Raw genomic sequence first — 13,085 nt, 5'->3', positions numbered from 1 at the left:
AGCATGAGGTGCAATGTTTACAGAATATGTTCTGACACCACCCTCCATTTTATTTTGCTGTTTAGATTATTTTATTTATTTCATGGAAAGGAATGTTATTCTTTTACTTTTTGCTTCTGGGAAGGTTTGGTGGATATGGTCTAGCCTTCCCACTGTTAAAAGGATCTCTGAAAAGGAATTGAGAGTGAACTTTGTTCAATCTTGACTGTGGTAGTTTTAGTTACACTCTAACTTCCCAAACAATTAATACTGACTGAGGGGGAATATTTTTCCATCATCATTTTCTTTTTTCTTTATTTAACTAGGCAAGTCAGTTAAGAACAAATTCTTATTTTCAATGATGGCCTAGGAACAGTGGGTTAACTGCCTGTTCAGGGGCAGAATGACAGATTTGTACCTTGTCAGCTCGGGGATATGAACTTGAAACCTTTTGGTTACTAGTCCAACACTCTAACCACTAGGCTAGAATGGGTTTTAATAGGCTAAAGAAAAAACAAAAAAATAATTATGTTTATTAGTATAGTGAGGCCTTGAGTTCCTTTTCAATTTGATTGTGGAACATACAGTGCATTCAGAAATTATTCACATCCCTTCCCTTTTTCTACATTTTGTTACGTTACAGTCTTATTTTAAAATGAATTAAATACAAAAAATGACATTTATTAAAAATACAAAAAACAGAAATACCTTATTTACATAAGTATTCATAAGTATTTCTGTACAGCACTTTGAGATATCAGCTGATGTACGAAGGGCTATATAAATAAATTTGATTTGATTTGATTTGATTTGATTCAGACCGTTTGCTATGACTAGAAATTGAGCTCAGGTGCATGGCCAAGCACAACTCCAACACCATCATTAATTGTCCCAGCGTCATCCGGGTGAGGGTTTGGCCAGGTTAGTCCTTCATTGTAAATAAGAATTTCTTCTTAACTGACTTGCCTAGTTAAATAAAGGATAAATAAATAAATACAAATAAATTAAATTAAATAACATTTGCTGACGACACAACAGTGGTAGGCCTGATCACCGACAATGATGATATAGCCTAGAGGGAGGAAGTCAGAGACCTGGCAGTGTGATGCCAGGACAACAACCTCTCCCTTAATTTTAGCAAGACAAAGGAGCTGATCGTGGACTATAGGAAAAGGAGAGCCGAACAGGCCCCTATTAACATCAACGGGACTGAAGTGTAGCGGGTCGAGAGTTTCAAGTTCCTTGGTTTCCACATCACCAACAAACTACCATGGTCCAAACACGCCAAGACAGTTGTGAAGAGGGCACGACAACACCTTTTCTCCCTCAGGAGATTTGGCATGGGTCCCCTGATCCTCAAAGGTTATACAGCTGCACCATCGAGAGCATCCTAACAGGTTGCATCACCGCCTGGTATGACAACTGCTTGTCATCTGACCGTAAGGCGCTACAGAGGGTGGTGCGTACGGCCCAGTACATCACTGGGGCAAAGCTTCCTGACATCCAGGACCTATATCTTTGGGAGTGTCAGAGGTAGGCCCAAAAAATTGTCAAAGACTCGTCACCCAAATCATAGACTGTTCACTCTGCTACCGCACAGCAGGTGGTACCGAAGCACCAATTCTAGGACTTAAAGGCTCCTTAACAGCTTCTAACCCCAAGCCATAAGACTGGTGAACAACTAATCAAATGGCCACCCGGACTACAGTATCTATATTGGCCCACCTGAGCAATCAGTGTATAAGGGCTTTGGTCAGGGAGGTGACCAAGAACCCAAAGGTCACTCTGATAGAGCTCCAGAGTTCTTCTGTTGAGATAAAAAAAAACTTCCAGAAGGACAACCATCTCTGCAGCCCTCCACCAATTAGGCTTTTATGGTAGAGTGGCCAGACGGAAGCCACTCCCCAGTAAAAGGCACATGACAGCCCGCTTGGAGTTTGCCAAAAGGCACCTAAAGGACTCTCAGACCTTGAGAACCAAGATTGAATTCTTTACCTGAATGCCAGGCGTCTGGAGGAGACCTGGCACCATCCCTACGGTGAAACTTGTTTGTGGCAGCATCATGCTGTGGGGATATTTTTCAGAGGCAGGGACTGGGAGACTAGTCAGGATCTAGGGAAAGATTAATGGAGCGAAGTACAGAGATCCTTGATGAAAACCTGGTCCAGAGCAATCAGTACCTCAGACTGGGGCGAAGGTTCCCCTTCCAACAGGACAACGACCCTAAGCACACAGCCAAGACAATGCAGGAGTGGCTTCGGGACAAGACTCTGAATATATTTGAGTGGTCCAGCCAAAGCCCGGACTTGAACCCAATCGAACATCTCTGGAGAGACCTGAAAATAGCTTTGCAGCGACACTCCCCAACCAACCTGACAAAGCTTGAGAGGATCTGCAGAGAAGAATGGGAGAAACTCCCCAAATACAAGGGTGCCAAGCTTGTAGTATCATAGTATTATACATACCCAAGAAGACTCAAGGCTGTAATCACTGCCAAAGGTGTCTCAACAAAGTACTGAGTAAAAGGTCTGAATGCTTATGTAAATGTGATATTTCCTTTTTTTCCCCAAAAAATATGAAAACCTGTTTTTGCTTTGCGTGTAACCTGTATTGTGTGTAGATTGATGGAGATTTGCATGTATTTATTTATTTTCGAATAAGTCTGTAACGTAACAAAATGTGGAAAAAGTCAAGGGGGCTGAATACTTTCCGAAGGCACTGTACGTACTTTAAACCACTCTAAACCCTTTAGATAAATACATCCTCAACAATATGAAACCAAGTGGGCTCTCTCCTCATATTATCTGTTGTTGTATGTTCTCTGCAGTGCAGGCCTCCAAGTTAGGATTGAGTAGGTGAGGAATTGGATGATTGGATGTAACCACTTCCGATTTGGAGATGTGGAGAGCAGTAGGACTTTTCAATCTTTTCAATCTAATTGTCACTGAAATCACAAAGTGAATGTAGATTCAGCTTCTCTATTCAGTACCTATATCTACAGCATCTTTCATGGTTATTTAACAATCCATGGATAAAAATATAAAAGCAACCATACCTTGATATATTATGTATATAATGAGCCGGTAGTCATTGTCTGTTTGATGGAGGTCATGGTTCAACCTAAATGTCACCCCACTGCATGAACCTAAGATGTTTTTAAGAGAAACCTGCTTCTTGTGGTTCTAAAAAACTATTGTAAATGTTCACAAAATACGTTTACAAATGGGAAAGAAAATAGATTTCAGATAAGACTTGTAAAGACCATCATGACAGAGGATTATTTTTATACTGTTTGTTTCAACGTAAATTACAAACCTTGTTGTGTCTCCTGAATTCCTAATTGTACTGTATCAGTAACAATCCTAATCCCAGAAACCCATCATTGGTATGCCACGTAGAGGCTCACCTGTTCAGGGAGTTGTTTTTCTCGCTGAAGGAGGCTATTTTTCATCCCAGCATGTATCTCGGGGTTCAAAGGTCACCACTATATCTCTCTTGACTTGACTTGTATGGATTAAGTGGTCTCTCTGGCTCCAGCTCCCCTCAGCTCCCTGACTGTCTCTCTCTCTCTTGTTATCGTCCACTCTGGCCTGGTGCTGTATGCCTCAGAGAGCCACAATGAAACCATGAGCATGGCAGCCCTGATACTTCCACATCAATTTAGAGGTTGCAAAATTCCGGTAACTTTCTCAAAATTCCCTGGTTTTCTAAAAATCCTGATTGGAGGGTTCTGAGTTTCCTGCATATTCCGACCTGATTCTGGGAATCTTCCAACCGGGATTTCTGGAAAACCTGGGAATTTGGGGGAAATTACTTATCAATTACTTTATTTGCAATACTGCTCATGTAAAGAAAGGAGAATAAACTGAGACTCCCAGTGCCCCGCGTCTGGAGTTTGTATTGCCACTTTCTTTCCGTCTTAAAAAAAACAGATTTGTGAATACATTTTGTCTTCCTTTTATTAGGTATATGGCACTACACATTGAATGGTTGGTTTGAAGCAAAAGCATTTCCAATTAGATACTTTATAAGAGGTGATTCCTTGAACGAACTGGCTATAGACTGCTTAACAGTGGGTATTCGTGGGAGGTATGTTTAGACAGCCATACAACACTACAATGCCATGCTGGCCCTGATACACCATTTCCTTTTCGGTACATGTAGATAGAATCAGGAAATGAATAGTTTAATTGATAAGACTTACAATGATAAGATTCAATGGACTAACTTTCTTTTCATACTATGCCTGCAATTAGACCTTGAGCAATGGGTTTTGTCACAATTCTCCTTGAAGTATCTGTTTTCAGTACCGTATACATTTTTATTAATGTCATCTCCTTCAATTTGTATACCTGCAGGCTCTGTACAGTCACTCGAGTTCATTTATAACTGTCCTTGGTAGTTAAAATGCAGTAATTGTGCAGTAATGGTTACAGAAAGTTGTGTGGATATTCCTGAATAATACAAATGAATGAATAAGGCACGAGGCATGAATAACCATAAGCTATCGTTGTGTTGGTGGATATAAGCACGACGAGAGTTGCAAAATTCTGGGAACTTTCAATAATTCCCTCCTGTTTCTGGGAATCTTCCGTCCGGGATTTCAGGAAAACCAGGGAATTTATTGACAGGAAAAGGCAGAATACAATATTCAGAAATCCTCAACAATGATTTACACTAAAGGGCTATCTAATGTGCTTATGTTAAGCATATATTTACTGTTATTTCTCTTCCTGGAACCTGTGTTCAATTGGTTAGAGTGTGTCACTAGCAACGCAAAGGTTACGGGTTCAAGTCCTGCAGGCATCACATACCCCTACTATGCCAACTTTGTATTCACTCTCTCTACTGTAAGTCAATTTAAATATAAGCATCTGCTAAGTGGCATATTTATACAAATGTCTATATCATCTCCATACAGGATGCTGTTCTTCACTGACTATGGGAACGTAGCCAAGGTGGAGCGGTGCCACATGGACGGCACCAACCGAACCAGACTGGTGGATTACAAGACAGAGCAACCCACAGCCGTGGCCCTAGACTTGGTCAAGAAGCTGGTGTACTGGGCAGACTCCTACTTGGATTACATTGAAGTAGTGGATTACAATGGGAAGAACAGGCATGCAGTCATCCAGCAGAGTCAAGTGAGTATCAAGCTTCATTCTGTTGTTGCTGAGCTGAGCTCTGCTTCTGATGATTGTCTTCTTGAGTTTACAGCTTACATACCATATATATTAGTCTGTGGATGTTTATATGGATAATGTGAGGAAACAATCTGAAATTTGTTTGTCCAATTTGTGGCTCAGTGGTTAAAAGAATGGTGCTACCAAACCAAGCATGTGGGTTCAAGTCCTGAAAGCATTACATACTAACACAAAACTGATATTAAACCTTCCTTAATACAGACAACTACAGTAACATCTTTCTAAAACGAGACTTAGTTGGGAGGGCATTTCAGGGCAACTGATTATTCCTTTCTTCTAGCTGCTGTATGATTTTTTTTTTATCTTGCCCATGTTGCTATAAGGGCACAAGGCGAGACACAGCAGGCTGATGGTTCAGGTCTGATATTTATTATAACACAAGGGGTAGGCACTAGGCAGGTCGGGTACAGGCGACCGTTCATAAACCAGGTCAGAGTCCAAAGAGTACAAGGCATTAAACAGTCTCGAGGTCAGGACAGGCAGGGGTTCAGTAACCAGGTACGAGTCAACACAGAATAAGGCATTAGGCAGGCTCAAGGTCAGGGCAGGAAGAATGGTCAGGCAGGCAGATTCAGTGTCAGGACAGACAAGGGTCAAAACCACGAGGACTATGAAAAACAGAGATTGGGAAAAATAGGAGTTAGGAGATGCTGGTTTACTTGGCAAACTAGACAAACTGGCACAGAGAGACAGAAAACACAGGTATAAATACACCAGGGATGATGAGCGACACCTGGGGGGGGTGGAGACAAGCACAAGGATAGGTGAAACAGATCAGGGTGTGATAGTTACTGTAGAGTAGAGACAAGGTATGCATCCCAAATGGCACCATATTCCCTATATACAGCAGTGCACTACTTTTGACCAGAACCCTATAGGCCCTGGTCAAAAGTAATGCTTATGCCTATAAGGATAGGGTGCCATTTGGGTTGCAGACAAAAGGTTTGATATGGGTTGAATATGGATTTCACTGGGATACTGCATAAGCTATCGTTGTGTTGGTGGATATTCATTAGTGTGGATGAGTTAGAGGATGTGAGATGAGGTCGCTTACAAATTATCCTTAGTCCTTAGTCCTTCTTACAGTACTACACTTTGGAGAAGGATAGGTCTAATTAGGGAATATTATTATTCAAAAGGAGGCTCCTTGAAAGTGACCTGCTGTAGTGTGAGGGAGACTCATATTGTAGGCTATAATGATGGAGGGAAAGAAGGAGGCCAAGGCATATGAAATACACCTTATTGTGTGTGCAGGTGTTCTTAGGATAATGATGCCTCTTTCTGTTCGTAAATGTGTGGCCTCAGCAGACCTCTGCATATCATCTCCATGACAAATGAAAGGCATATTTAACTTTTTCTACTGGCAGAAGATGTAGTCTTGTGTCTAAATCCATTTTCTTTTTATTCCATTTACATTTCAGCTCATACACCCCAGGGTTCAACCCAATAAAAAAAATAAAATACAATATGCAGGTTGAGTCATAAATAGGGTTGCAAATGGAGGGTATATTACTGGAAACTTTCAAAGTTTACCAAAAGACTACCAGAATTTTGAAGGATGTTATGTTATCTATCACAAGACATCTAGTGGCCCTTTTGGGTATTTCAGATGATCGCAGATGTCTGTAATTATCTCTGGTCCTGCTTGTGGCCTTCACATGTAAAATGTTTGAAATAATGAAGAAAAAAAACATTATCCTAAATATAAACCATAAACTTAGTGAATATCATTAGTATTACCAAAAACTTTGTGAATTCCAAAAATTACACAGCCTTGAAATTGACTGGCTGATATTAATATTAGAAGCAAACTGTGTTCCTAAAAACATGATGGTTCACTAGTTTCCTGGTTGTTGTTTTTCTTGTGCCACATGTTTTTCCGTCCCAGGGTTGAAGTGAGGCCCAGTGGGTTTAGACTCACTTCCTGTGAACACTACTCACCCAACCCTGTCCTGTGTGTGTGTGTGCCTGTGTGTGTGTGTGTGTGTGTGTGTGTGTGTGTGTGTGTGTGTGTGTGTGTGTGTGTGTGTGTGTGTGTGTGTGTGTGTGTGTGTGTGTGTGTGTGTGTGTGTGTGTGTGTGTGTGTGTGTGTGTGTGTGTGTGTGTGTGTGTGTGCATGTGTGCATGCGTGTGCGTGTGTGTGTGTGCGCACATGGAGGGTTTGGACATAGTAAGTGTAGCGTGGAGGGCAAGGCGACAAGGTGAAAAATCTGTCTGTGCTCTGTCTGTCCTCTGGAGAAAGGCATTTAACCCTAATTTAACCCTCCTAACCCTAAGGGTTGTCATTGATGATAGCAGATCCTGGCTGTGACCCCACACTCCATTTCTGATGGTGTCTCACGGGAGTTGCGATATGCAAAAACACAAATTTCCAATACGTATTAAAACACACTTGTAGAGGACGAATATGACAAGCAAGATGGCACCCACAGAGATGGTCGCCTAGCTTCAGGTCCTTAGTAAACTATGCAGTAATGTATAGTAATGTATTTTTATGTATAATTTCTTACATTGTTAGCCAAGAAAATCTCAAGTGTTATTACATACAGGCGGAAAGAACTATTGGATATAAAAGCAACGTCAAGTTCACAACATTACGACCAGGAATACGACATTCCCGAAGCGGACCCTTTGTTCAGACCTCCACCCTGGACATGGGATCTAATCCCAGAGGCCGACCCAAAACAACTCGGTCGTCGCAGGAGAGGCAGACGGAGCGGCCTACTGGTCAGACTTAGAAGGCGAGCACACTATCCACGCTTCCGAGCCTATTACTCGCCAATGTCCAATCTCTAGATATCAAGGTGGACGAAATCAGGGCACGAGTGGTCTTCCAGAGAGACGTCAGAGATTGTAACATTCTCTGTTTCACCGAAACAAGACTCACTCGAGATATGTTGTCAGTCGGTACAGCCACCCGGTTTCTTCATGCATTGCACTAACAGAAACAAACATCTCTCTAGTAAGAAGGAGGGCAGGGGTGTATGCCTTATGATTAACGACTCATGGTGTAATCATAACAACATATAGGAACTCAAGTCCTTTTGTTCACCTGACTTAAAATACCTTACATGCCGACCGCATTGTCTCCCAAGAGATTTCTCTTCGATTATATTCACAGCCGTGTATATCCCCGCCAAGCAGATACCTTGACAGCCCTGAAAGAACTTCACTGGACTCTATGTAAACTGGAAACCATATATCCTGAGGCTGCATTTATTGTAGATGGGGATTTTAACAAAGCTAATCTGAGAACAAAGCGTCCTAAATTCTATCAGCATATCAAATGTGCGACTCGAGCTGGTAGCATTCTGGACCACTGCTACTCTAACTTCCCCGATACATACGAAGCCCTCCCCCACCCTCCCTTTGGCAAATCGGACCATGACTCCATTTTGTTGCTCCCATCCTATAGGCAGAAACTAAAACAGGAAATGCCCGTGCTCAGGTCTATCCAACGCTGGTCTGACCAATCTGATTCCACTCTTCAAGATTTCTTCGATCACATGGACTGGGATATGTTCCGGGTAGCCTCAAGCAATAACATTGACGTATACGCAGAGTCGGTGTGCAAGTTTATTAGCAAGTGCATCAGAGATGTTGTATTAAAACCTTCCCTAACTAGAAACCGTGGATTGATGGCAGCATTCGTGCCTGGGAACATGACCACAATACAAACAGTGTAGTTATTCCCTCCGCAAGGCAATCAAACAAGCAAAGCGTCAGTATAGAGACAAAGTAGATTCTCAATTCAAAGGCTCAAACACGAGACGTATGTGGCAGGGTCTACATTCAATCACGCATTACAAAAAGAAAACCAGCCTTGTCGGGGACATCGACGTCTTGCTCCCAGACAAATTAAACAACTACTTTTCTCGCTTTGAGAACAATACAGTGCCTGACATGGCCAGCTACCAAAGCCTGTGAGCTTTCCTTCACCATGGCCAACGTGAGTAAAACATTTAAACGTGTTAACCCTCGCAAGGCTGCCGACCCAGACGGCATCCCTAGCTGCGTCCACAGAGCATGCGCAGACCAGCTGGCTAGAGTGTTTACGGACATATTCAATCAGTCCCTATCCCAGTATGCTTTCCCCAAATGCTTCAAGATGGCCACCATTGTTCCTGTTCCCAAGAAAGTTAAGGTAACTGAACTAAATGACTATCGCCCCGTAGCATTCACTTCTGTCATCATGAAGTGCTTTGAGAGACCAGTCAAGGATCATATCACCTGCACCTTACCTGATACCATAGACCCACTCGAATTTGCTTACCACCCGAATAGGTCCACAGATGACCCAACCGCCATCACACTGCACACTGCCCTATCCTATCTGGACAAGAGGAATACCTATGTAAGAATGCTGTTCATTGATACAGCTCAGCATTTAATACCACAGTACCCTCCAAACTTGTCATTAAGTTCGAAACCTTGGGTCTTGACCCCGCCCTGTGCAATTGTGTCATGGACTTTCTGACGGGCCGCCCCTGGTGTTGAAGTTAGGAAACAACATCTCCACCCCGCTGATCCTCAACACTGGGGCCCCACAAGGGTGCTTTCTCAGCCCTCTCCTGTACTCCCTGTTCAGCCACGACTGCGTGACCATACACGCCTCCATCTCAATCATCAAGTTTGCAGACAACACTATAGTGGTAGGCTTGATTACCAACAACGACGAGACGGCCTACAGGGAGGAGGTGAGGGCCCCCCGGGCTTCAGGAAACAGCAGAAGGAGCACCCCTCCATCCACATCGACGGGACCATAGTGGAGAAGGTGGAAAGTTCTTTTCATTCGTCCCTTTACATTTGTGTGTATAAGGTAGTCGTTGTGAATGTGTTAGATTACTTGTTCGATATTACTGCACTGTCGGAACTAGAAGCATAAGCATTTCGTTACACTCGTATTAACATCTGCTTACCATGTGTATGTGACCAATAAAATTTTATAGGATTTGATGTTGTACAGTGCTTTCGGGAAAGTATTCCAACAGTTTGACTTTTTCCATATTTTGTTACCTCACAGACTTGTTCTAAAATTGATTCAATTGTTTTTTTCCCCTCGTCAACCCACACACCCCATAATGACAAAGCAAAAACCTTTTTTTAGAAATGTTTGCAAATGTATTAAAATAGAAATACACAAGTATTCATACCCTTTACTCATTACATTGTTGAAGCGCCTCTAGCAGTGAATACAACAGCGAATCTTCTTGGGTATGACGCTACAAGCTTGGCACACCTGTATTTGGGGAGTTTCTCCCATTTTTCTCTGCAGATCCTTTCAAGCTTTGTCAGGTTTGTTGGGGAGTGACGCTGGACAGCTATTTTCAGGTCTCTCCAGAGATGTTCAATCGGGATCAAGTCCGGGCTCTGGCTGGGCCATTCAAGGACATTCAGAGACTCGTCCCGAATCCACTAATGTGTTCTCTTGGCTGTGTGCTTTGGGTAGTTGTCCTGTTGGAAGGTGAACCTTCGCCCCAGTCTGGAGCAGGTTTTCATCAAGCATCTCTCTGTACTTTCCTCCGTTCATCTGTGCCTCGATCCTGACTAGTCTCCCAGTCCCTGCCGCTGAAGAACATCCCCACAGCATGATGCTTCACCGTAGTGATAGTGCCTGGTTTCCTCCAGACGTGGCACTTGGCATTCAGGCCAAAGAGTTCAATCTTGCTTTCATCTCTTTTCCCATGGTCTGAGAGTCTTTAGGTGCCTTTTGATAAATTCCATGTGGGCCATCATGTGCCTTTTACTTTTTTTACTGGCTTCCGTCTGGCCACTCCACCATAAAGGACTGATTTGTGGAGTGCTGCAGAGATGGTTGTCCTTCTGGAAGGTTCTCCCTTCTCCTCAGAGGAACTCTAGAGCTTGACCATTGGGTTCCAGATTGACCATTGGGTTCTTGGTCAACTCCCTTCTCCCCCGATTGCTTAGTTTGGCCGGGTAGACAGCTCTAGGAATAGTCTTTGTGTGTTCCAAACTTCTTCGATTGAAGAATGATGGAGGCCACTGTGTTCTTGGGGACCTTCGATGCTGCCTTAATGTTTTTGTACCCTTCCCAAGATCTGTGTCTTGACACAATCATGTCTCAGAGCTCTACAGGCAATTCCTTAGACCTCAGGGCATGGTTTTTGCTCTGACATGCACTGTCAACTGAGGGACCTTATATAGACAGGTGTGTGCCATTCCAAATCATGTCCAATCAATTGAATTTACCACAGGTGGACTCCAATCAAGTTGTAGAAACATCTCAAGCATGATCAATGGAAGCAGGATGCAGCTTAGCTCAATTTCGAGTGTCATAGCAAAGGGTCTGAATACTTATGTAAATAAGGTTTTTCTGTTTTTTATTTTTTATTCATTTATATTTTCTAAAAGACTGTTTTTTCCCGCTTTGTCATCCCAAAAAGTATTTAATCAATTTTAGAATAAGGCTGTAATGTAAAAAAATTTTTTTGAAAAGGTCAAGGGGTCTGAATACTTTCCAAAGGCACTCTATATGTGTGAAATTCGACACATACACTGAGTGTACAAAACATTAAGAACATTAACCTCTTTCCATGACATAGATTGATCAGGTGAATCTAGGTGAAAGCTAGGATCCCTTCTTGATGTCACTTGTTAAATCGTCTTCAAGCGCTAGCGGGACCTCTGGTGAAACTGGAGGGCGCGCAGTTCAAATAAATATTCATAAATACCATGGATTTTAAACATTTATGTGCGTGTCTTATATTATCTGAAAGCTTAAATTCTTGTTAATCTAACTTCACTGTCCGATTTACAGGAGCTATTACAGCGAAAACATTACAGCAAAAACAGCCCACATCAACATATTTTTTTCACTGGCATAGATTTCATACATTCACGAATAACAATTAAATATTCACTTACTTTTTGAAAATCTTCCTCTGCCTTGTCATCCAAAAGGTCCCAGCTATAACATATAGTGTCGTTTTGTTAGAAAAAATCCTTTTTTATATCCCAAAAAGTCAGTTTAGTTGGCGCTATCTATTTGAGTAACCCACTTGTTCATCATGCAGAGAAAGGAATCCAAAAATCTACCCCTAAACTTTGTTTCAACAAGTCAAAATAAGTGTCTACTTACTCCTCAGATACCCTAAAATGTAATCAAACTATAATATTTCTTATGGAAAGAAGTATGTTCAATAGGAAACTGATTTTAGCAGGTGCGTACTGTCTTCATGGCGCGCATAAATACGAATTACAAAGACTGTGTCCTTCTGCTAAAACTGATATTTCTTATTCGTTTTTGAAGTCACAAGCCTGAAACCTTGAGCATAGATTACTGACACCCTGTGGAAGTCATAGGAATTGCATTCAGGGAGCTAATTTTCAATATGACCTTACTCTTTTATTTCTAAGAGGATGATCTCTCAAAAAAAATCTGTTTGGTTTTTCTTTGGATTTTCTCCTACCATATCTATTGTGTTATATTCTCCTACACTATTTTACAATTTCTACAAACTTCAAATAGTTTTCTTTCCAATGGTACCAATTATATGTAATTGGGGCAGCAGGTAGCCTAGTGGGTAGAGCTTTGGACTAGTAACCAGAAGGTTGCAAGATCGAATCCCTAAACTGGCCTTGTAGAAATCTGTTGTTCTACCCCTGAACAAGGCAGTTAACCCACTGTCATTGAAAATAAGAATTTGTTTTTAACTGACTTGCCTAGTTAAATAAAAAAATATCCTGACTACAGGCAGTTTACTTTGGGCACGTCATTCAGGCGTAAATGGAGAAGAAAGGGGCCTAGCCCTTGATTGTGTATATGTGCTATTCAGAGGGTTAGTGGGCATGACAACATTTTTAAGTGCCTTAGAACAGGGTATGGTAGTAGGTGCCAGAACTGCAGTGCTGCTGGGTTTTTCAAGATCAACAGTTTCCTGT

At 42.0% G+C, this 13,085-nt stretch overlaps 1 protein-coding gene across 1 annotated transcript in view; it reads left to right on the top strand.

Annotated features, from left to right (window-relative positions):
• The window catches only part of LOC135519548 (low-density lipoprotein receptor-related protein 1B-like), a 234,398-nt gene that overhangs the window by 9,644 nt on the left and 211,669 nt on the right, over nucleotides 1–13,085 (top strand). The window contains exon 3 of the mRNA XM_064944782.1: nucleotides 4,901–5,123. Within this exon, the coding sequence (XP_064800854.1) occupies nucleotides 4,901–5,123 (223 nt within the window). The remainder of the gene's footprint in view (nucleotides 1–4,900; nucleotides 5,124–13,085) is intronic.

The sequence above is a fragment of the Oncorhynchus masou genome, chromosome 29 (genome assembly GCF_036934945.1).
Source record: "Oncorhynchus masou masou isolate Uvic2021 chromosome 29, UVic_Omas_1.1, whole genome shotgun sequence".
Lineage (NCBI taxonomy): Eukaryota > Metazoa > Chordata > Actinopteri > Salmoniformes > Salmonidae > Oncorhynchus > Oncorhynchus masou.
This window is presented reverse-complemented; position numbering and strand designations above follow the sequence as displayed.